The following is a 24,759-nucleotide window of genomic DNA, read 5'->3' on the forward strand; positions in this document are numbered from 1 at the left end:
AGCTTGGTAACCTATAGAAACCCACAAGTGAATATGGTTAATGGGTCACATGGTTTGGCAGGCAAAGCCTTTGACCTGTCCTGGTTAAATGAAGAAAATCTTCATGGTTACTAGAGGACACTCAGAAAGCCTAGTTTCCTGGTATACATGACCTTGCCTGTGACCTCTGGCCATTTTGTAAAGATGCAAAATATTCTCTGTATCTTAGACCACATTTAGGTCATGATTATAGTACATATATAGTAAACCCTGTACTCCATCATAACATGTCCTTGTCTTTGACCTCACCTAAAGGTCAGTGGCAAAGCTACATCAAATCTCTACTTGCAGCTATATTTGTTGTGTTAATTTGTATTTCAAGAAGTGACCTTCTCTAATGGTACTTGGCAGCGTGTCAGTACAGTCTTTTGCACCTCCCTTGCATAATGGATAGACTGTCTTTTGGACAACAGGACATCTGCAGCTGAGTAAAATTTAGAACAGGCTCTCCATTAAATCTTAGCAGAATCTAATTCTAATACATTTACATTTTCAAGGCTTGGTGGCTTTATATTTTACGTCTTAGTTTATTTTCAAGGTCTGCTGTACACACTGCATCTGATCAATTTTGATTTCACATTGCATAAAAATCTTGAGATTTTCAATTGGGATTCTGTCATTTCAGCATCTTGCTCCTACATATTTAGGGCTCGGTTTCAATTTGAAACTTTCAAAAAGTTCAAACCTGGATTATGCTGCCCCCCCCTGTGACTAGAACTCCCCGTGTGGCAGTGCACAGTTGGCACAATTGAAGTAAGCATGCTGAGGGCAGGGTTAGGCTGAGTCGGCCACAGTGCAGCTCTTGGCTGCTGGTGAAATGGCTACCTCTGTGTCGTCTTGGGCACCAGCAGGCTGGCTGTGAAGTCTGTGAGCAACAGACTGCTTGTGCAGTTGGTAATGAACCTGCTGGTGTGCCTGCCATGTCAGAAGCTGATTGGCTTCGTGGGAGGGCAGGTGGGAGGAGTTTGCCTATCGTCTCTTCTGTGTGATTACAGGGCACTGGAAGGGAACGGGTTCTCTGATTGGGAGTCAGGACAAACTATGGTACTACTTGCGACAGGTCTTCCAAATTGTCCTCCCGTAGTCTGGCATGCGGGCAGTCTCTTTCCAAGAGCAAATCTTGAAAAGTCCTGCTTGCAGCAGTTTGTAGTATTTTATGATATGTCTTCTCAAGATGGGATATTCATTGGTGTCTACAAAGAGATCTAGCAGTATTTGTGTCCATTGTCTCATCAATAGGCAGAGAGTACACCTCGCAGTTTAGAGGCAGACTCTTCAAACATTTCAATATCCTGCACTATTTCACCAATTTGTGATACTGTCCAGTGTGATCAGATCACACTTAAACATTTGTGTTTCTCAGGAGCTTGTAAAGCCGCAGAAGCAGAGATGCACTTTTTTTACAACTTGTCCTTCTGAATAAGTCTGAAGTTATCTGTGATAAGTTCACTTGCCATATAGACGTCTTGTAAAACAATGTCCATCTCCTTTCACGATCTTTTGAAAGTCACTTGCTGCTTGTGTAGGCTTTTTGAGGGCTTTGATTTTTGCATCTAAATCTGTACTGAGACTGTTGTATTTCTAGATTGTATTTTGCTTCTCAAATAAGTCTTGCATTTTTCACTGACAAAAAAAGCATCAATGTACATTAAAAACACTCAAATTCTTTCCCTTCCAGTAGCCATTTATAAAGTAAGCATGTAGCTGGAACTCCAATTTTTTTTATCCTCCCAAACTACATCAGCATACAGCTACGTTTATTAAATTCATAATGTGTATATATATTCATAGAAATGCTCCCCGTGGAATGGATGAAATTAAAAAAACAGACTGGATTGAGCCTGTAGGCTGTAGTTTCCTCACCTCAAGTACAGGGGTTGTCCCTTTCAGCCCAGATGTAGACAGCTGGGAATTCCAAATTGGGTCAGTATATAATACACAATTGGTGATTCTACAGAAAAGCATTTTGATGGGAAAAGGTAAATTTTCATTTTTTATATAATGTTTAATATAAATATTTGTTCAGAATTCATATATCCAAATATCAGCTCCGATTTTGCCAGTGTCAAGATAGTAGTGTCAAAGATTGGCAATCGGCTTTCAGTCTTGTCGTCTGCTGCGTTTTGCGGGATATGGCTTTGTCTCGATTCCCCCCCCCCCAAAATGTAAGTTATTTTAGAATTTTCTTGTTCTCTAGATGGTATGAAATGTACATAGCAAGGCGGATATTAGTGATTGATCATCCACATTCCTCCAGCTTTGGCAAAGCTCTGTGGTTTACATAGCTATTATATGAAGTGATACAGGTTTATGTGAGATTTAATTACTTAGATGTAAGTGTGCGTCCATTGCAGGTCTTGTGTTTTTGTTGCACCTCTGTCAGACTGATTTGAGCATTCAACAGTCAGGAAACAAAAATGAACTGGTGCCTGACCGTGGCTTGAGGCAACTTTCAGTCACACCTTTCTACTGGTATTCCACCCCCCACATTGTTTGGCTTACAGTTAAAAGCCAAATATTAGTGTTTGTCTGGCTCCTAGTGGGTAAGTGCTTTACATAGGTCAATAAAATGTGACCAATATTCAAATTTGTATTAACCCACATGTAATGTGCAACTTAACACTTTGTCCTGTGCTTCATGATTATGCAAAATAATTACTGTACAAATCTATTAGTACAACAATTTGGTGATCTGGCTGCGTAATTTACCATTCCCTGCCACCTTAACCTCTGTACCTTCGTTGGTTCTTAAATAGCCCTGCTAATACCCTTTATCATTTCCAGGGCAGAAAAACAACTCTGGAGCTTTCAGGATATACGACTGTATAGTTCAAGTACAAGGGGAAAACAGCTTCTGTTTATCTAGATGTGGAATCAAGTGTGCTCACCTGGTTTGTATTTGATTTGCTTAGCAGATGCCCTTGTCCAGGGCGACTTACAGTATAGATGATAGACTAAGTTGAAGTATAGCACAGGGAACACTTCTGCATGTACAGTCCGGTAAAAATGTCAACTCACATTTGAATTTTCATTTGGCTATTGAAGAAAAATAAAACCCAATCCATGACCTAAAACTAAATAGGAGTAACAGTCTCCTATAGTTCAATGTGTTATTTCATTTTGAATGGGGACATGGATTCCTCATTGCTACTGTACTGAAAGTAAAAATGTTATCAATTATACAGAATGAAGTAATGCCCAGCAGAACCGGCATTCATTGTGCTCAGTGCCTGGAGAGCAGACATTGGTGGGATTTATTCATAGAACTCAAATTATATAAACTATAGACAGATGTTCATAATTTTTAAATTTGAACAACTGTTACCACGAGAGTTTCAACATTTCAGACATCTGAAGTTAATTTTCCATTTCCCATGGTTTTTGAAAATGGAATCCTGTCAAGTTCTGAAAACACAGATGTAGCACTAACATTCAAACTGCGGCAAAAGGCAGACAGTGGCTCAACGCAAGAAGCCGTGTAAGGGAATATAAATTAGCTATAGACCACATGCAAATGTAAACTCTGCCCTTCATTTCTATGGCAACCCAGGTGAATTCTGCCAAGCTTTTATTGGGTATAAAATGGGTTATGCTTAAAAACTATAATTGATTTTTTTTCATGTGATGTTTTAGAGGTAGTAAAAGACATTCCATTAAGTAATAACTTCAACAGACCTGCTAATGACTTCAGAAATGTGAAACTCAATTTCTTAGCAACACTGTAGCTCACCATGTGCTCTTTCAGTGCCTTGTGCCTCTTCAAGTGGTTTCATCCACTAAGTTACACAGGTACTAAATTACATAAGTCACAATTTTTATGAATGGCTTTTATACCATTGGCTTGGCTTGCAGTCTTTGACGTAAAACAATGAGGCGTTATTGGTCCTGCATTTGAGTGTCACATTTTTGACTGTTTTGTGGATTTTGTAGCCTCACATCTGAACTCCCACTGTGACTGTGTGCTGTGACTTTATTATATCTCCATAAATAGGCTCCTGTCATACCACACCTCAATCTGCAATGCAAGTAAGCAGACTTTAGAACCTGATGCCCTGCTTTCTTCATCGTAGTCTGTAGTTTTGGCATAGAGCATCCAAATTCTGATAATTTCACAACAATTGCTGCAATAGTTTGCCAGTGTTTTTTTGTAGCAAGCTTTGAAGATTTACTGTGGGGCTGTACCTTGAACTCATACTTTAGGTGGCCTAATCATAATCAGTGTCAGCTTCCTTCATAAGTGTTGAACTGGAACTGTTCCATTTCTTATTTCTTTCAGTGACTTTCCTTTCGGTAACTTTTTGTTAGCTGAGGCTTGTAGGTAGTCCATTCATTATGTTCTCAGTGTTATGCAGTGTTATTGTAAGTCTGACTAAACTACGTAGTATTTTTTCAACTAATGTTATCTTCAAGGGGAAAACTGTCATGCTACATTTCCATGGGCCAGTGACCCAGAGTGCATTCAGCTAAATTCAAGTCAGTTGTCTTCATACTTTTGTCTATGAATTGCACTTGCAGAATAATGCAAACTGTAGTGTTCATCATGTTAAAGATGTTAAGAAACATTTTTGGGTTACTCAACAGTGTCAGATGCTGTTTGTTGGTAACGGATCATAACTTTGTTCTTTATTACTCATTAAATTGTGATATGTTTGCGGAAGGGATCATTAGCACAGATGACAGGGCACATAAATAGGCCTAACTGCTGCTAATCTGAAAGAGGTTCATTAAAGGTGGAGTGATTTTCCATGTTTATTTTTTTGTTTTTGACATTTTGCACTACAGGTTGGGGAAAAAAGGAATAAATCTTCATAAAGACACTTTGTATGAACAAATTTATTTGGGGGGGAAGCAGCCAGAAAAGACATAATGAACTTGCTTTAAAATGCATCTCTTAGGGGATATAAACTGCTTAACAGCAGGTTTTAAGTCTGATTTGTTTTCTAAAATGTCACTAAAAAGGACATCCTCAAAGTACAGGACGTTAATTCTGTTAATCTTTTCAGAGACTAAAGCAAACCACCGTATGAAGTTTAGAAGGATAACCACTTTAGGAAAATGTAATTTATGCACAGTTTGTAGCAGGGATTGTGGCTACAGTTTGTAGGTTAAAGCTTGTATGGATTAGATGTCACAATCTTTTATTTTTTACGTCATCGACCTGTCATTTGACAAGAATAGTTCTGCAGGGTGCATGACCTTGCTATGAAGAAGGGCTGTTGTCTTATGTAGAAACGGGTATAGGTGGTTTTGATTTGATTAGTGCTTAAAAGGAAGGGGCTGTTTCAGGCTTTTTTTAGGGTTTCCTTCAAAATATCGGTTCTTTACGAGAACGGTGTGTTTATGGATGTTACAGGAAGCTGTGACTCACTGTTTGAAGCTGCAGCTTCCACCTGAAGAACGTGTATTTTTCTCTGTAAACAAAACCGTGTAGCTGCTGGTCTGTGGAGTCTGGCACTCGTGGAGGTGTGTAGCTCAAGGTGACTCATTAGTGAAAGCAGGTGTTAACGCGCCCTGCTCCCACTCCCGTGTGTTAGTCCTAGCCGCGCTGTGCTCTAGCTTTGTTCCTGGACTTTGCTGTGGCTTGTACGTCTGTGCTGCGCAAGTTAGCATTTTTCAGCCTGTATCAGACCTCCGGGACAATTCTTCTTTTCAGCAAGCAGAGTTTTGTGGATCTCTTTAAATTGTGCCGGGGTTTTCCTCATTCAGCTCTATCAAGTTGCAAGTACAGTTTTTTTTTATCTCAAAACCTAACTTTCACTGTTACATTCAATGGGGATCACTTAAAGTATTCAAGTCAAGTCAGGTTCTTTTCTGAAGTTACTGCACAGGCATCCTATGAAGTATCCTGCACAAGTAGCCTTCCTCCATTTTGTTCCGAAGTGTTGCAAGACGGGCTAAAGAGAAACAATACCCATCTGTCACACTTTCCAAGGAGGTTGGAATAGCCATTAAAATTATTTTCTGACATATTTGGAAGGCAAAACAGTGGCCATAGGAGCTTTGATAAAGGCCCCATTGTTGTTTTCACACAGAATGAGCTTGGGATCATGTAACCCCACTGCCAATAAGAAGTATGAATTTTTAAGCAGATGGATAAAATGGGGGCAAAAGTGGTCTGCCACACCGCGAAGAGACTAAAGGCTTGTCTTTTTTCTCTCCCAGCATGTTATTTCATCATGCACTCTGGATATGCCATTTTACAAGACATTAAATCTGTTACCCGTAGTTCTTAGCAGTAGTGCCTGTGCCTTGGGTCCCCTAAATTAAATTGTTCGCAGCAGTCTATGATTTATAGAGGTCAGCTATCAAAAGCAGTTCTGTCATCTCCTTGAACCAGGCACTTGCTCACTTCCTTGATAGAGTTTGATAGAGTTGCCTTCTTTTCTTATTTGTTATGTTTTGGGGGGGCTCTGCAAGCAGTGATTTGATAAAAGCAAACCACAGAATGCTGTAGTGCAGGTGTTGAGAATGTTTGAAAGATGATTGAGGGAAGCAGATGGCTTTAGTCAGTGGCATCCAGCCAAAAGAGCAGGTGCTGGTCATGTGACCACTGGTTACCAGGGTAATCTGATTGCTCTTGGCATGCAGATGAAAGGAAAGGGGCCCAGTGCGCGGCTATAGCATTGTATAATTTGTGGCAGCGAGAGCGGAAATAAGTGCTGGAAGTGGAGCCTCATAGTAGGGGTGGCTCTTGGCCATGTGTGGTGTAAACTTAGGGAGAGATGAGAGGGAATACAGTATGTCGCAGTTTTTTTTTCTTTTTTAGCTTGGCGAGAAACTGTAAGAATGAAATAAATACGCGGCGCGTCTTACATGTCCGAAGTGCACTTCAGTGTAAAGTCCTTGACACCACTGTGAAGTGAAAGAGCAAAATTGTACACTTCGCAACCAGCTTTATTTCACCATATCTGCCTTGATCTGGACCAGCGCTGCGAAAGTTAGCCCTTTTGTTCTTTATCCTTTCCTTTGTACATCAGAGTCTTCTCGAGGGCTGCGTTGGTTCAGAAAGAAAGATTTTACATATTGCTTGTGACTGAAATTATTGACGTTACTTTTTTGTATAACAATTTTAGCAGGGACTAGTCATCTGAAATCCAAACCTACAGCTGTAAACCCATTTGTAGCTCAGATGTTATTTATTCTTCATACCAAACCCTGAATTACTTAACCACTTTCTTCCTCTAAAGAGAACTTCCTCTCGCACTGATGTGGAAGTGGCGTATGTCCTCCTTTTATTAAGAAATCTGTCAGTCAATGGAGTGGAGGGGGAGGGAGAAATCAGCTCAAGAGCTCCTATTAAAATGAAACGTCAAGAAGACTTAAGGTTTTGCTTGAAATGCAGGACCTGTCTTCTTTAAAGTGTCATTTAGTTGACCACTTTTGTGCCACTTTTTTTTCTTTAACTGTTGCATTTTTGTACTGTATGCAGTAAATCTTTCCTCTGAGATTTGTCTGCTGGTCAGGCTGAGGACATTTAAGGAAGTGTCATAGACTCAACCTCTAGACTCTGAACTTGGAGGGAGGGGTTGTGGGTTCAGATCGGGTTTTGGGACACTGGGGATGTTCCCATTTGTTAGAAAAGTACCTTTAACACAAAGGGCTCACATTGCCAGGTGACTGCATCGCATCATTAAAGGGTCCCCAAGTCATTGTAATGCATGACTTCCCTGGTAAAATAAAGGAGTTAACAATCTTAAATCCAATTCCTGCTTGAATATTTCAAATAGACATTTTTTGTAAACAGCCTTTCTGATTAATTTATATGACCTTTTCTAGAAACTGATCCAGTTTTAGGAGAATGAAAAGTAGGGAAACAGTTTGAGTGTACAGAAATGCACTTGCATCTTGTGATATGGGAGCACGTGTAGGGAATTGAATTTCAGCGGTGCATTTGTGTACTGAACATACCCGTCATTTTCTGAAGTCACACACCCAAAGAAGGCTCCACAGCCGAAACGTGTTTCCTTTCTTTTCAGCACAGAATAAACCTTCACTTGTCCCTTTGCAGCCTATGCATGCTGACGCATTTCACTTGAACGTTTTCTGAAGGGGGTTGGGTTTATTAATCTTTCACTTTTATCCCCTCTTTTCAGTGTTAAAAAGCCCGATCCCGAAACAAGCACTACAAAGAAGAAGGAAGGGAAGCGCAAGCGGGAATCCTCTGACAATTCTGACTTGGAAAAAACACCCCCTCCTTCTCCAGAGGAGGAGGAGGATCTGGGCGTTCAGGTAAAGATACTTAATCTTACTGGCTGTGGGGAATAAGGCAAGTGACAGAACTGGGCTATTGTATGGTACCTGTTACACTTAAATTTCAGGTGTAGTAAAAGCACTCTATCATGGTTACCTGTGGGACTAACCAAGGCGATCTTTTTAGATGGGTGCGTTTGCATCGCAAAATACATATAATTGGGCCAAGTGAATTCTGGGGTTTTTTATACATGGTGGTCTTCAAAAGGACTGTTGGCAACTGAAGCCCTAGAAATGTGTGGGCAGATTCATGTAATTAAGTCACATTTAAGTTTTGCATGCTTTTGAGTTTAATTTGTTGGTTTTCCCAGCCATCACTATTGTAAATGCAACATTTTTCTATTTGCGGCATCTGAATTTTATTATAGATATGTTTTATTAATAGATACAGACAGGACTACCAGTGCATGAGCTATATTGCTAGTAACATTAGAGGAAATGTGAACTGGGTTTTTTTGTGTGCTGTTGCATATTACTGGAGTCAGAAAAATCAGATTTCTCCCCATCATTTGCAGTAAAGTGGGAGAAAAGAAATGGCAAGGTGTAAAATGGGTAGTTTAAGGGTAGAAGTGACTAATTCTGTGTCCTTTACTAGACATCCTGTGCTCAACTAGACAGAAATGGGAAGTGCAGGACTCCAAAGCAGACAGCCATTAAGTGTTTGTTTGCCCAGATAACGCAGAGTAAAAGAAAACCTTTGTTCAAACTTTACTATATGTGTGGTATGAAAGCTCGGTAGCTCTCTGCATTATTTCAAACATCATGTAAGATTTTTCCTGAATTGGAACCATAAGATATCCTTTTTCTTAAACATTTTTGCAAAGCCTTTTTAATAAAATTAGACAAGTGGTTTTCAATCTGTCGTTTTTACAAATGATCTAATTTTCTATGGCTCAAAAATGGTTTGCAGCGCATGTGCCCTCTAGCACCAAAAATTGGATAATGCTACTACTTCTAAGTTTATTTATAAAACATAAGTCAACTTCTTCCTCTTTAGTATGCTAATTGGAATTCCTTGGCATTATATCAGCTTTAATCCATTTAGCGTTGTATCACAATACAGTAAATTCTGTTAGACTGTAAGCATATGGAAGCAGTCAAAAAAGAACCATTCAGAAAAAACAAATGACCCAGGGTTTTGACATACTGTAATTATCTTGTTTCCCTGACTTATTCTAAAGGTACTTGCCAATTATGTTTTTCTGAAAGTCTAACCCATCTAATTTAGATTAACCTTACTTTTCTGGTATAGTTTTTCCCTGTCTGCACCCAATCGCTTGCATGTCGCCGCGTAAGGCAGTAACGTGTGTCGAGTTATGAGCCGCGATAACCTGCCGTTGCAGAAGAGACGGTCCAGCAGGCAGGTCAAGAGGAAGCGTTACACTGAGGACTTGGAGTTCAAGATTTCCGATGAAGAAGCGGAGGATGGAGACGCCACAGGACAAAAGTCACCGTCAAACGCTTCGGAGCAGCAGGTCAGCTCTCACCCCACACGCTCCTGCCTCTTTCTCATGGCTGGTCAGGGGTGGTTGCGCAAGGAGGTTTTGCATGTTTGTATCGCTAACATTTTGAAATAACTTTTAAGGAGGCTCCGGATGCAGAGGGCCCCGTTGTGGAAAAAATCATGGGTATGCGCATGGGGAAGAAGAAGGTAAGGACCTGAATTTTATGTTCGCCGAATGATCAGTAGATTTCTAGGAGATTGCCAAGTTACATTTGTAGAGCACTTGCTTGGGAGACGGTAACCCTGTCGGCATTTCGTAAACTTAAAAAATAATTGGGGTGATTTTTTTTTTTCATTCAGTTGAAAATCTGAGCTTTAATCGCTGGATCAGTTACTGATTAGTATAATGTTAACCGTTTGAATAAAGTCTTTGATGTAGTTTACCTTTAACCCTTTCACACAAAGAGAAGTAGATGGTGTGTTATTCCTTTGAAACATCCTCAAATAAGTGTAGAGCAAGTCAGCCAAAAATAATACTTGTGGCTTTTAGTAGTGCAGCTGCAAATTGGCTGCTGCCTGAGGAAATGGTACGTTTGGCGTCTGCTTAACACTGTGGTTTTGGCAGGAAGCCAAGCTCCGGGTCAGGTTATTGTGAATGGAGCTGCGTGTGGTTGAGGAGGAGTTAAAATGATTCATGACTCAGTTGACACGGAGAGCAGGGTGGTTGGGATTGATAGTTTTTTGTTGAGGTATTACAATAAAGTGAAAAGTCCTGCCAAAAGTGCATTCTAAGTTTTTAAAAAATTCAAACTGTGCTAGTTATTACCCTAAGTAGCTGTGGATTTAAATAGCATTGACAGATGGTTCTTTCAGACACATTCCTCTAATATTAAGCTTATTATTTCAGGCGGAGTCTGGCGAAGAAGTGGATATTGAAGAATTTTACGTCAAATTCAAAAACTTGTGAGTCCTTATTCTAATTTAAAGTGTGCAATACTATTTTCTAAACAGAAATAATGACTGAACTAGAAATGTGAAATTTTTTAAAATGCTCTCAATAAAGGAGTGCACTGTGTTCAAATGACTTTTAAAATCTGTGCATTCAACACAGTGCTTCTAAGCGGTAATGTTAAAAGCTTGGAACTGCAAGATGTATTGGTGCCATTTCAGGTTTAGGGACTGGCAATTCATTATTGAATTTACTCAGTTCTGGTCTCATAACTTTTCGGCAATATTTCATAACTTAATGCAGTACTAGCCCTTTTATCCTTGTTCACCAGTTTACTGATTATAGAGTAAGAGTGTTTTTTTTAACCTCAATGCCCGGTGTGATGTTGAGATCCTTCTTTGAACACAGTGCGTCTGTGCCGCAAAAGGACGCAAAATGTCAGTCTGATAGAGGCATATAAATCGAAAATGCATAGTGTTAAAACATTTTATTTTTGAAGAGCTAAAAAATTGCTGTTTTGGTTATTCTTTTTTCAGCCAATATAATTTTTTTATATTGCCTTAGTATAAGAGGTTATTCCATACTCTGGAAAGTTGCTGAACCATTTTTAAGTATAAATATAAATATTTTGCATTCCTCAGGTATCACTCTACTTGTTCTTGTCTGAATGTCAATACCATCAACAGCCACAAGCACAAACCTGTATTTAAAGTGTTTTTTAAAGTAATTCATATACACAGAAAAAAAGTTAAATGTCTAGTTTAGTGAGAGACTTGAATTCTTGAGTATTCCGAATTGTTTGGGTCTGTCCGAGGAAATGGCTGTATGAATTGTGAAGGTGACTCTTAAGCTCCCTGTTTGCAGTTCCTACCTTCACTGTCGATGGGCTGACATAGAAGAGCTGGGGAAGGACAAAAGAGTCCACCAGAAAGTTAAGAGGTTCAAAGCTAAGCAGTCCCTTAACAATTTCCTCAGTGAGGTGAGCATTCTTCCTCTCCTGTCTTACGAGGACTGGTACACTCTCTGCTAAAGTCCCTTTATTGATCTTTAATTGTTTTGTCCTGTTTCTGAGAAGAGATGAGTGCTTTTCACTGCTGTCAACTTTGCTCTTGCTGTGAATTTCTTGAGTGACATTTGGTTTTGTGAAAATCAGTGCTGTTATGTTAAATATTAGAATATTAGGCATGAAAGGCTTAGTGCTCAACACCAGTTTGTAGTATTAAAGCTTTAAGTTTTTTATATGATCAAATTATCATTCCATTAGATCGCAATCCAGAACTGAAGGCAAGCCTTGCTAATTTCCACATTGAATGCTTCACATTAAGGAATACCAAGCAGTCGAAAAACATTGCTTTTGAAAAGCCCTTTTGATTCCTCATTAGTGGATTGTAATTTCACACTTCATTTAAAATATTCTTAAACATTCTCTCACAGTAAAAAGGGTTTTGCACAATAATTAAGAGGCCCAGTTCATAAAGCCTGAGGAATTTGCTTTCCTCATGGGGAGGATTCCTGCTGAATTGTAGCACTTTAATTAATGTGATTTGGGTTTTACAGTCATACATTCTCTTCAGCAAACTTAATATCTAGTTTCCCCTTCGGTTTTCAGATGGATGATGAGCCTTTCAATCCAGACTATGTGGAAGTGGATAGAATTCTGGATGTTTCTCAAAGCACTGATGACAATGGAGAGGTACCTTTCTAAATTTTTCCCCCTTATAGTCACATAGGGGAAAAATGCTTAAGTATTTCATGGTATATTTTATTTATTTGTAAATTGTCAAATATAAATTGCTCGAACAATACACATTTTGTAAAGTAGCTCTTTTTCCACCACTTACCCTCAACTGTTCTAAAAAAAATTCATTTCTCTATAGCCTGTCACTCACTATCTGGTGAAGTGGTGTTCGCTTCCATATGAAGACAGCACTTGGGAGCTGAAGCAGGACATAGACTCGGCTAAGATTGAAGAATTCGAGAAACTTATGGCCAGAGAGCCTGAGCTGAATCGAGTGGTAAGAATTTGCACCACACTCTTTTTTTTTAATATGGGGGGAAAAGGACATGTTCTCGCGGTCACTAGGAAACCACTAATGGGAATTGTTTTATTTAAAACAGGAGCGGCCTCCTGCAAGCGACTGGCAGAAATCCGAGAGTTCCAGGGAATATAAAAATGGAAATGCACTCAGGGAATACCAGCTGGAGGGAGTCAATTGGCTGCTCTTCAATTGGTACAACGCGTATGTATACAATTAGTTATGACTACTCTTTCAAATGTTGCACCATCCCCTTTTCCAGCTGAGCAATATCTTCTATGTCTTTAAGCGTTTCAGTTATTTAACTTGATTTCATTTGCCATATAATTTTTCAGGAGTATTTAAAGTGAATCATGAAGGGAGACCTCGTTACAGTAAAGCACATTTTCCTGATTCCCTTCTGCAGTCTTTTTTTCTCTTCCAGACTTAAACAAGGTTTTTACTCTAGAGCTGTTAGCTTTATGATAATTTTTTTTTTCCAGACGAAACTGCATTTTGGCAGACGAAATGGGCTTGGGAAAAACTATCCAATCCATTACATTCCTCTATGAGATTTTCTTGAAGGGAATTCATGGCCCTTTCCTGGTTATCGCACCACTTTCTACCATTCCTAACTGGGAGAGGGAGTTTCACACATGGACTGAACTGAATGTGGTTGTGTACCATGGCAGTCAAGCTAGCCGGAGGACGATACAGACATACGAGATGAACTTCAGGGATCCACAGGTGTGTAGACCTAGACAATGCCTTGAAAACGTTTATAGCATCCACAGGCTGCTGTCATTCTAGCAGGTCTGAAGTGTAGATGCAGTAGCAGGGCGTTTTCCATCTTTTCAACCTTTTTGACAAACTTATTAAATGTATGTTGTGCATGTGACTGTTTTATTGATATAAAAATATTTTGTGTTTAAACAAAATGCCACTTTGTGTGCTGATCTTCTGCACTAGAAAGGAGCAGCACAGCTAGTATAAACTGCTTTCCTGGCAAACCTGACAATTCAGTGTTTTCAGGGAACACTTCAGTAGAACTTGATTTTCTAGTATGACCTTGTATTTGGTGCTGAAAAAAACTGGTACCGCGTGAAGAATGTTTGTTTCTAACTGAACTCTGTTTATGGATTTTAAGAGTGTGGCAAGGGAGAGAAAAAACTAGCCATGCACTACCTTGAAGCTCTGTGCAGGTTAGTCCTCTTACACACTGCATTGCATTTATTTTCTCTGTAAAATGCTGTTCCCTTCAGGGCCGTGTGATAAAGGGAGCCTACAAATTCCACGCTGTCATCACCACCTTTGAAATGATACTGACTGACTGCCCAGAACTGCGGAACATTCAGTGGCGCTGTGTTGTCATTGATGAGGCCCACCGACTGAAGAACAGGAATTGCAAGCTGCTGGAAGGGCTTAAAATGATGGATATGGTTAGTTTTGCTCCAGCACATCTGAAACATGCACTGTACGATCATGTCGAAGTGGGCCTTTACATGTTTCTCTCTCATTTGATGCAGGAGCACAAAGTTCTACTCACTGGGACTCCTTTACAGAATACAGTAGAAGAACTCTTCAGTTTATTGAATTTCTTAGAACCTGAAAGATTCCCTTCAGAGTCCACATTCATGCAAGAGTTTGGTGATTTGAAGACCGAGGAACAGGTATTTGGGGATAGTACATGCTTTATGACTGTTAATTGGTAAAACTTAGTGGTTGCAAATGACACTTCATAAACGTGTAGCAGGCAAGCAACTGACATTCTGATCTGCATTAAATTAGTTTTATTGTACAAGAATCATATGACTATTGCAGGGTTTTCCTCATGGTTGATATGTTTGATGCCATTATTATTTAAATCGCATGTTGTAATTAATTTATAAGTGCAATTTGCAACCTCTATCACAATTTGTGTTGTATTTGCATCTAAAACTAGGGGAATGTATTTTTCGAATAAAAAAAGGCAAAATTAATTTTAAGAGACTTACCATTGCTACAAACCCTTGAACATTTCAGTTGTTTTGTTTTTTAGAAATAGCTTTAAATGGGTTCCAGTAGTGACTTCAAAGGTGCAGTGCAGGAGGAAGAGGAACAGATAGCCATGTGACAGGACAATAACTTTATTCAGGTGAAAGGAAGAGGAAGTAGCATTAACTGCAAAGTGAGTTAAGGTATCCATTTAGATGAAAAATAGCTATAAATTGCCTATAACCAGTTATTTAGCAAGAGGTATTCTGTAGTTTTATATCCTTACCCTCAGTCTGATTTTTACCTTATCTGATGGTCAGCAACTGTAACTGAAGTCATGGCTGGTGAAGTTGGTAAAAAAAAATCTTTAATTAGAATTGGGATATTCAGGTGTGACCTAACATTTTAAAGAATGTCTAACAAGAACCTTGCATCTCGTAGGTGCAAAAACTCCAGGGTATCTTGAAACCAATGATGCTGAGGCGACTGAAGGAAGATGTTGAGAAGAACTTGGCACCAAAGGAAGAGACCATCATTGAGGTAGAGCTCACCAACATCCAGAAGAAGTACTACCGTGCTATTCTGGAGAAGAACTTTGCCTTCCTATCTAAGGGGGGTGGAGGCGGCGGCAATGCAAATGTACCAAACCTTTTAAACACTATGATGGAGCTAAGGAAGTGCTGCAACCACCCTTACCTTATTAATGGTAAGATACTTGTTTTTTTTCCTGTTGTTTGATTGTTCTAGTACTATCAGAATAGTAATTTCTTAAGTTGAAATCTTGTCATTTGGGAAGTAGAAAATAATTTTTGAGTGACTTATACATGATGAGATTACCTCAATATAAATGTAAGTTGTTGTAGACTTTTAGTTTTGTACCAAAAGGTGGTGGGCTGGGAATCGAGTTTTGTGTCTTGCTTCTTGTAGATGTTGGTCTTACATTCCTAGTTACATGGTGTCCATGTGGATTCCCGACCGACAGTTGTCTTTTGGTGATGTAAGAGTTGAAAAGAGGTTTTAGGCTCGTGCCTGCTGCCTGGAAAAGTGGATTTCCTTACACTTTTAGCTCTAGAGGAAACTGAGTGAAGCCATGCTGCCTGTTACTTATAAAGAAATGCTGTTAAACACCACCTCACATCTTGCCGATGCAGGTGCTGAAGAGAAAATTCTGGAAGAGTTCAGGGAGACTCATCATTCCGACTATCCAGATTTTCACCTCCAGGCGATGATCCAGGCTGCTGGAAAGCTAGTGCTGATTGACAAGCTGCTGCCAAAACTAAAGGCTGGTGGCCACAGGGTGCTTGTCTTCTCCCAGATGGTCCGATGCCTGGACATTTTGGAGGACTACCTCATCCAGAGAAGGTACGACCTAGCAGCATGCAGTGTCCCACCACTTGTGCCCCCCCTCCCCCAATATACACAGACAAGTACTCATTACAAAAAAAAATCCCGTCAGCTTTAGTTGATTTTGTACTTCTGCCATTTAAAGTCTATCTATATAGAATATTAATTGTACTCCACAGATGGACTTTCTTTTGATTCTACTTCTTTGGGAGTCACGGGGCTTGTTGCATTACCTAATTAATGCGTAGAAACGTTTTATTTTAACAACCCTTGAGAAATTATGAAAAAACATATAATTAAACTAATTTTCACACAGCAACTGAGAATTTAAATAAGGTAGTTCTTGACTTGATTGATTATATATCAGCGTTAGAGCATAATTACTCGGTGTCCTACATATTACACTAGGTATGAGATATGTTTTTCCAAGAAGCTAAATGCTGTGTTTGTTTTCTGCAGATACCCCTATGAGCGAATTGATGGCAGAGTAAGGGGTAACCTTCGACAGGCAGCTATAGACAGGTTCTCCAGACCTGATTCAGATAGGTTTGTGTTTCTGCTGTGCACAAGAGCAGGAGGCCTAGGCATTAACCTCACTGCGGCTGATACCTGCATTATCTTTGATTCAGATTGGAATCCGCAGAATGATTTGCAGGTGAGACTGGGGTGATTAACTTGGAATGGCTCAGTTGTCTTGTTTTGGCATGCATATTTAACTTTTGTGTTTATTCAATTCCTCTTCACTGTTGTTCTTCTCTCCTATAGGCTCAAGCAAGATGTCACAGAATCGGTCAGAGTAAAGCTGTCAAAATCTATCGGTTGATAACCAGGAATTCCTATGAAAGGGAGATGTTTGACAAAGCTAGTTTAAAGCTAGGTCTGGATAAGGCTGTGCTGCAGTCTATGAGTGGTAGAGAGAATGCTGCTAATGGGGTAGGTACACCAAACTAGTGCACTAGTACTTGTGTCTAGAATTTACTCTTGTCATAAGAAGCTCATCTGTGGAATATTGTGCATTCACTAATGTGGATTTCCATTATGGAATGAATAGTTTACCCTGTTTTTATTGATCTGAATTCTGACATTAGTCATCCCAATAATGTTTTGCTACATTACATTTTCAATCCTTACTTCCAAGTAATTTTAAATCATTGGGTGTAAAAATGTTTAAGCATTTTCAATTTTGAGTGTAATGTTTCATAGTAACAGCCAATAACTCCCTTGTATATGATGAAATACTGCAAATGTAATAAAAGGTAAATATTCAGCAGGTTAAAAAGCGGCAAACCCTACCCAAATTTGTTGAGTGCTCTTAGGCATTCAACATTAGAAAACAGAGCTAACTACTTGAAGAAAGTCAGTTTTATAATAAGAACATTCTTAATCTATTGAATTCCTTGTCGAAAAGAACATAATTTCAATAAAACAGATCGAGGTAAAAATATTCAGAACTATACATGCCAAGATGAAATGCGATGAGGATCAGTTTGTTGAAAGATAACTGAGATTTTGAATACATGTAAATTAGCTGAAGGCCACACATTTTGAACATTTTGAAGATAATGGTTTAACCATTGAACTGTTCAGTGGAGTACTGAAAAACCGCCATGGTCCGTCGTAAGAACTGCTGGTACCGGCAGTGGAAGAAAGAGTTGTAATACAAGTTCATGTCACATTCAAGGTGCAGCAGCTTTCAAAGAAAGAAATTGAAGACCTGCTTCGCAAAGGAGCTTATGGGGCACTCATGGATGAGGAGGATGAAGGCTCCAAATTCTGTGAAGAGGATATTGATCAAATATTGCAGAGACGAACACAAACCATTACCATTGAATCTGAAGGAAAAGGATCCACTTTTGCAAAGGTACAGTTCTCTACAGAATAAAGCACGAGAGAGATCAGTATGTTGGCTGATGCCACACTGCAAGGTCCTAATTAGTCATGATGTACAGCAGATCTATCTATTATATGAGAAGGACACCTGGTAAATGTGCATTTAAGATGGTCATTATGCAGTTTTGTATCTGGTATCACTGTTAATTTCAACTCTTCCTTAAGGCAAGCTTTGTATCATCTGGGAACAGAACTGATATATCCCTGGAAGATCCTGACTTTTGGCAAAAATGGGCTAAGAAAGCAGAACTTGATATGGATGCAATAAATGGAAGGGTGAGTGATCTGTAACATTGCTTGTGAGAGGCATGGGTATGTTCCTAAAAACAGGCATATTCTGTGTATTGCTTTATCTTGCATTGATCTAATGGCTTATTTTCAGCCAGTTTGCTTTAATTAAAACAAAAAAAAATTAAACTGAAAAATGTTCAGTACATAAGGTAGCTCTGTTTTAAGTTGAATTTCTGTTTTGACATTATTTCTGATAGTAACATGTCTGACAGGTGTCCCTGAACCTGTCTGACGGTCATTTTGTTCTGATAACAATCTGTGTGGGTGCTTTGGTTATTTTCACTACGTGTTGCACAAGATATACTGGCTGTTTCAGTCCTAAATACCCATGTGCTTGTAAACTGTCTGAAACACAAGCTTCATGGACTTGAAACCCTTAGATCTTGAAGGTATTTCAGGGATCTGACTGCTTATAATTAGGGCATCTTAAAAATCAGGTATTGCATCTTAACAGGACTGAAAATGTAAGCACTATTCATAATGATGTCTTTCCCAACATTTGAGAACAAAGAACATTTAAGAAGTCAGAGAAAGTTTAACCTTTTTCTGGATATATTTATGCACATTACAACGTTTTACTGCTGTGATACCTTTGAGTCAATCTAAAGTGTTGCAGTATTTTTGAAAGTAATATCCAATTAAGAATTGGTTTCATTACCACTGGGTAATGTACAGGAAAAAGCTCCTTTTAGCACTGTTCTTTTAAACAGTCGTGTTACATTTTTTGAAAGGTTTAATTCATTTTTTTTCCTTCAGAATAACCTTGTAATTGACACACCAAGAATTAGGAAGCAGACCCGTCACTACAGTTCTGTGAAAGAGGAAGAAATGATGGAGTTTTCTGAGCTGGAAAGTGACTCAGAGGAGAAGCCCAATGTGAAGCTCCGCCGACCTCAGGATAAATCCCAGGGTTACCCTCGCAGCGAGTGCTTCAGAGTGGAGAAAAACCTGCTGGTGTATGGGTGAGTTCAGGGCAGAGGCCAATAGGGTAGACTGAATGGAGAAAAAGATGGAGAGAGAAGCCATTGAAGACTTATCGATAGAGGGGTTATCTCACTCAGACACCAAGTCTGGTTCCTCCTTTTAAAATTGTGTGTGAATATTCCTAAAGAAAAAGGTGGGTCAAATGGCTTTTAGAATACAAAGATTACAGGTCTTCATAGTGAAAGCTGGAAAATCTCTTGTTGAGAAGGGGCTGTTGTATGTTCTGTGCGATGTACATGATCACATTTTTCCATATGATTGGTTATTTTGTTTGTGCCCCCCCCCCCCTGCAATGAGCAACAAAGGGTGTGGTGCTCTTGGGTGCAGACAGTTAATCAGACTATTGACACTTCTGCAGCTCAGTCTTCATGGTTCACTGGTCACACTGAATCTGACCAGCACTCTTCTAGTTAACAGCCTGGAGCCTCAGGCCATACAGGCAATTAAATCTGTCAAGTCTCACACCATATTCTGCCAGGCTTGTTTTGCAGGAGGAAAATTTTGTTAAAGTTCAAAATGTCTCCTTAATTATGAGCCAAGATCATTTGCAGCATCTATATTTATAATGCCGGGTCATTGACAGAGGTGCTTTTGTTCATAATTGATTTCTGTATTAAAGATGAGAGACAGAACACAATATTTTATTGCATTGCATGCAGTGTGCTCCATATATCCAGACAAACTCTCATCAGCTATTCAGTGTCCTAATTGGTCCGCGAATACAGTTCTTTATCAATGGTGTGAACACAGGTTAAAGCAACCTGCTAAATTCCTTTTCAGGAAGCTAGTATTGTTGGTCTGGCCTTTAGAGCAGTGTATCTTTTTAAACAGGCAGGGTTTCAAATGCCCAGTCCTAATGAACGCCTGTCTGTTCTGAATGAGATTTAGATGGGTAACAAATGGTTCAGCATTTTTCAGTCACTGTTACGTGCATGACAAATGTTCAAACACTTGTTACCATTCTAACGGTCTCGGTATTTCTATAAATACCCTCTTAAAAGAAGAAACTAAGGCTCGCTCCTCCCCTCCCTTCTAGCTGGGGACGATGGACCGATATCCTGTCTCATGGGCGGTTTAAGCGGCAGCTGAAGGAGCAGGACGTGGAGACCATCTGCCGCGCTGTGCTGGTTTACTGCCTCAATCACTACAAGGGAGATGAGAACATCAAGAGCTTCATTTGGGACCTGATCACCCCTACTGAAGATGGACAGACCCGAGCTTTGCAGAACCACTCGGGTAGGTAACACCTCCAGAAGCCTGAACGGGGTGCTTTTGTTTAGAAAGAGTCCTGAATGAAAGTTTGTGAAAATTGTTTTGGATTAAGGGATTTTAATAACTGCAGTGTACTCCTGCTTAAATATGTTTTATTTGGAGGGGCTGGTATTCATGAACATATATTTGATGTAAACGCTCTGCATAATGTGTTTCCTTCATAGGTTTGTCTTGCATTGTGAAAGAACTAGGCGAGTATTATGGTGTTTAACATGTCCATAGTAGCTTTCCTGAAGCATCTTATGTGAGCAGTTTAAACACAAGCTTGTCATGTATTCATGTATTGCACCGTGGGCCAAATCAAACACCTAAAAAACCAACATCCAGACAGCAGCTTGCTTTTGTGGCATCCCCCATTTATCAGGCTGAATAATCTTCGAATGATATGGGATGATCTACAGATGTTCTGCTTTAACAGAGGTAACTACAGGACTGGGTAACAAAGCAGCGGGAATTTGCCAATGTAGATAAGTCTGGTCAAGTATATGTACATAGATTAAGTTTTAATTAAGGACGTACTACATGCCCAGTCAAGTTGATTTTAAATAGAGATGGATTTTAACTTATTCCAATAAAATTCCATCGCTGGAAAAAATGATCTTTCTTTGAGGCAGTCTTTTATAAATTTCACCGCTGTTCCCACAGGGCTGTCTGCTCCAGTACCCAGGGGACGCAAAGGAAAGAAGGTTAAAACACAGGCTGCTCAGCCATTCATTCAGCAGGCAGACTGGCTGGCGAGCTGTAACCCTGACACCCTCTTCCAGGAAGACAGTTACAAGAAGCACCTGAAACACCACTGTAACAAGTAAGTCAGGCACCTTTTAGATTCTTTTAAAAGTAAAAGCTATACTGTGTGCTTTGGATGTACAAGGCAGACATTATGCCGTGATGCTTTTCTACCATATCTTCAAGCAAGAGTCTGTTAATAGAGTAGTGTTTAATAAGCCCAAATTAAGCTCAAGTTTCATTACACACAAGCAAGCTAAAATTGAAATGCTTGCAAGAATAGATCAATCCTGTAATTATACATGTCTGCAGGTTAGGATTAAAGATGAAGCCTGAAGCTTGTTTCCTGTGCTCTTAATTTGTATTTGTGAAATTGCTGGTTATGACAGCAGAAGATATCATGAATTTCCCCACAGAGTGCTGACTGTCCACCCTCATTCTCATTTGGACCTTACCATTGTGGTTTAACGTGCTGCTTAGTGCATTCCCTTTACCTGGCACCATGTCATGGATGTCTTGATTGCATGCTTCACAACACCTAGGATTCTTCATTTTAGATTTATAAGCTGTTTCATTTTAGAATGACAGCAAATGTCTGCTAAAGGTTTAGCTTTCATATAGATAAGGGCCATCCTGTATACTGTGCTTTTTCTGTTGCTTCAAGGGTGTAGCATGATATTCCAGCCAGTATTAGGTCTTGCAAGTCAGTCATCCCTTTTTAATTCTTAAGTCAGTCTTATTCTTGTAACATTCTATGAGTTTTATGAATTTATGGGACAACAGTTATATAATCCCTGTTATTCATTGTCAAACAATTCTCAAGGCTCTATAATTTCTAATTCACAAGTACCTGATTTTTGCTTCCATTGCATGGTATTGCTTTGTTGCAGAATAGCTCGTCAAGTATGATTTAAAAAAAAAACAGCCAGGTATTGTTCTGTCATGGCAAGGCCATAAAAGCTGGGTTTGCATAGCTGTCTTTTTACAACTTCTGATGTGCTTCCAAAAATGGAATCGGGCAACAGCTGAGGAAATTTTACGAGATAATGAAGCAGAACACTTACTGCCAGCCATCTGCTCGCTTGTTTACAAACTTGCCTCAGTACTTTAGAGGTGCTGGCAGGACGTGTCCAAACTTCACAAACTGCATTAGGTGGAAATAAATGAAATGCGCCTGGGCTCCGCTCTGCTCGCTTCCTCTCTGTGCAACGCAAACCGGTTGCCAGGCAGACCTGTTGGAAGCCAGCGAAAAGCACCACACAGAGGTGATTATGTGCCACCATCTGTCATGCTTCAAGCCTACCATACAGCATGGCTAATCAGCCTTGGCAGGATGATGGATGAACTGCAACAGATGCCAAAAGCTACTGTTGGCAAACAGTCCCAAAGTTAAGAACTTTTCTCTCTCCCTCCCTAGAGTCCTGCTGCGGGTCCGCATGCTGTACTATCTCAGGCAAGAAGTTATCGGCGACCAAGCAGACAAGATTTTAGAGGGCACGGATTCAAGGTTGGTGTAAAAGCGGCTGTTCTTTCTGTGGTGCCACTGTCACCAAGATGCGCTATCATCTACAGGGGGCACAAACAGGCCACTTTTGGTGTAAATTAGACTGTGATTTGTATGTTGACGTACATTCACAAGCTGAACATGTAACTTTGTGACAGCGTTGTTTTAGGTTATTTGTGGGGCAAAGCCAGATCAGAACACGAAAAAACGTAAGACAAACGTACGTCTTTTCCTAAGCAGTAATACATGCTTTTTGTAATGTGTTGGAAATTGGTTAATGTTGCTCACAAGACATTTCACTATGACCAAAAGTACGTTTTAGAAATTCCTTGATTTAACCTTTTTATTTTTCTTGGGGTCACAGTGAAATTGATGTTTGGATTCCTCAACCATTCCATGCTGAAGTGCCTACTGACTGGTGGAATAGGGAAGCTGATAAATCTCTGCTCATTGGAGTCTTTAAACATGGTATGTAGTTTAAGTGAGGTTTATTTAAATATAAGATGTATGACCTGTTTCTACATTTTCTATTAATTATGTTTTCAGATCGAAGATTATTTTGCAGATCTTCAATCCCATAGAGAGGCTAGTATAAAATAAAGCAGTTTTCTGCGGATTGATCATTTAGCATAGTTTCTTATTAATGGTTGAGAAGCACTTGTAATCAGACCTTGCTCTGGTTTTCAGCCTTTTGTGCACTTGCTACCTTGTCTTGCCAGCCAGTGTCAGAGTGGCTGGTGGGTTTAACCTCTGCTATTAATCTGTACAAGTGCCTCATGGGCTTTCTTCCAAGCAGTATTTCACAAAATGTCAGCACAGAGACCTTCCCATTCCCCGGAGTGGGAAGCTGCCTTGTTAACTTTGAAGGGCTGCGATGTGTAGCAGCCATGATATATACAGCAAGCCGTTCCTAATCATAATCCCAATTCACTGGAGGTCATGGAGGAACCCTCAGCGGCATGGCCCTACTGCAGGAAAGAATGATAGCTTATAAACCCTTTCATGATTACAGTTTGGCTTCAGGCTCTACAGCGGTTAGAAACAATGTGTCACAGTATAAATCCTAATTGAAATGTGATGTTCTGGTAGGAGGGAGGGGAGGAGGGGAGGGGGGTTCACGGGGCCTGGCTGATCGTGGGCTCAGCTGAAGTGGGTCCAGTCTGACAATCATCTCCCCGCAGTGCGCTGTTGAGATCTGCCGTTTTAAATCTGTTCTACATGGGCAGTTCCAAAGCGAATTCCCATTTGGGTGTGGGTGTCTCTCTCTGGTGTAGGATTTTAGATTTTTTTTCGCCACCCTTTTGTGTGACAGTGCCTGTTACATTGAAATTCATGTTGAAGGTTTCTAATTCTATTGTAAACTTTGTTTTTTTTCTGAGGCATAGCAGGGGTCCTAATGTCGTTATCATGTTTGATAGCTCTATGCTGAATATGCTTTTTGTGAAGGTCATGCAAGTTTTTTTTTTTAAAGCTATGTTGGTGACCTTTCCAATCCTTTCTCTTCATAGGACTGTTTTGAGTCCTGTTTGTACATCTCCTGTTCTGTCGAAGTGAGCAGACAACATTTTGCTCTCGGCCATAAGTGTTTACCAAATTGCTCATAGCTGAAAACAACGTCTGTAATCAGACAGTGTCTGTAATTGTCTGGGTTAATACTTAATATTCCCTTGATTGTAAGGAGCCACATTGAATACGTGGAGGTGATTCAGACAGTCTGTTATGCTCCCCCTTCCACCCCTTGCATTTCTTTTACCTCATGATGAGATGGCTTTTCGATATTATGCTAACGCATACATTTTTTTCACAAGTACGTTTTTGATATCCCAGTTATTACATTCCCGATTTATTTTTGTTAAAAGTATGTGAAAGTAAGAAAAACCAGGCAGGTTTGCAGCAGGGAAACTCACCAGCCCAGCCAGCGTTGCGGTCTCGCAGGTTGCCGAGCTGTGAGCTGCCCAAAACCAATAGATATTGAAGACTGATGGGGGGAAATTTACCCTTTGTGTCCTTCAAAGCATCTTCTATACCAGTTTCCACAGCATTTAGCCTGCACACAAGTTGGAGTGTTTGAGACATA

At 39.8% G+C, this 24,759-nt stretch overlaps 1 protein-coding gene across 4 annotated transcripts in view; it reads left to right on the forward strand.

Annotated features, from left to right (window-relative positions):
* chd7 (chromodomain helicase DNA binding protein 7) overlaps window positions 1-24,759 on the forward strand; it is a 79,659-nt gene that overhangs the window by 41,243 nt on the left and 13,657 nt on the right. For all 4 annotated transcript variants that reach the window (XM_015353643.2, XM_015353642.2, XM_015353639.2 and 1 more), the window contains exons 4-25: window positions 8,133-8,268; window positions 9,633-9,764; window positions 9,875-9,940; window positions 10,641-10,696; window positions 11,547-11,661; window positions 12,292-12,375; window positions 12,560-12,697; window positions 12,801-12,922; window positions 13,201-13,444; window positions 13,960-14,136; window positions 14,224-14,367; window positions 15,113-15,377; window positions 15,823-16,033; window positions 16,475-16,670; window positions 16,781-16,948; window positions 17,697-17,876; window positions 18,071-18,181; window positions 18,953-19,158; window positions 20,217-20,416; window positions 21,098-21,257; window positions 22,596-22,685; window positions 23,047-23,150. In XM_015353643.2, the coding sequence (XP_015209129.2) occupies window positions 8,133-8,268; window positions 9,633-9,764; window positions 9,875-9,940; window positions 10,641-10,696; window positions 11,547-11,661; window positions 12,292-12,375; window positions 12,560-12,697; window positions 12,801-12,922; window positions 13,201-13,444; window positions 13,960-14,136; window positions 14,224-14,367; window positions 15,113-15,377; window positions 15,823-16,033; window positions 16,475-16,670; window positions 16,781-16,948; window positions 17,697-17,876; window positions 18,071-18,181; window positions 18,953-19,158; window positions 20,217-20,416; window positions 21,098-21,257; window positions 22,596-22,685; window positions 23,047-23,150 (3,305 nt within the window). The remainder of the gene's footprint in view (window positions 1-8,132; window positions 8,269-9,632; window positions 9,765-9,874; window positions 9,941-10,640; window positions 10,697-11,546; window positions 11,662-12,291; window positions 12,376-12,559; window positions 12,698-12,800; window positions 12,923-13,200; window positions 13,445-13,959; window positions 14,137-14,223; window positions 14,368-15,112; window positions 15,378-15,822; window positions 16,034-16,474; window positions 16,671-16,780; window positions 16,949-17,696; window positions 17,877-18,070; window positions 18,182-18,952; window positions 19,159-20,216; window positions 20,417-21,097; window positions 21,258-22,595; window positions 22,686-23,046; window positions 23,151-24,759) is intronic.

Source organism: Lepisosteus oculatus, chromosome 6, assembly GCF_040954835.1.
Source record: "Lepisosteus oculatus isolate fLepOcu1 chromosome 6, fLepOcu1.hap2, whole genome shotgun sequence".
Lineage (NCBI taxonomy): Eukaryota > Metazoa > Chordata > Actinopteri > Semionotiformes > Lepisosteidae > Lepisosteus > Lepisosteus oculatus.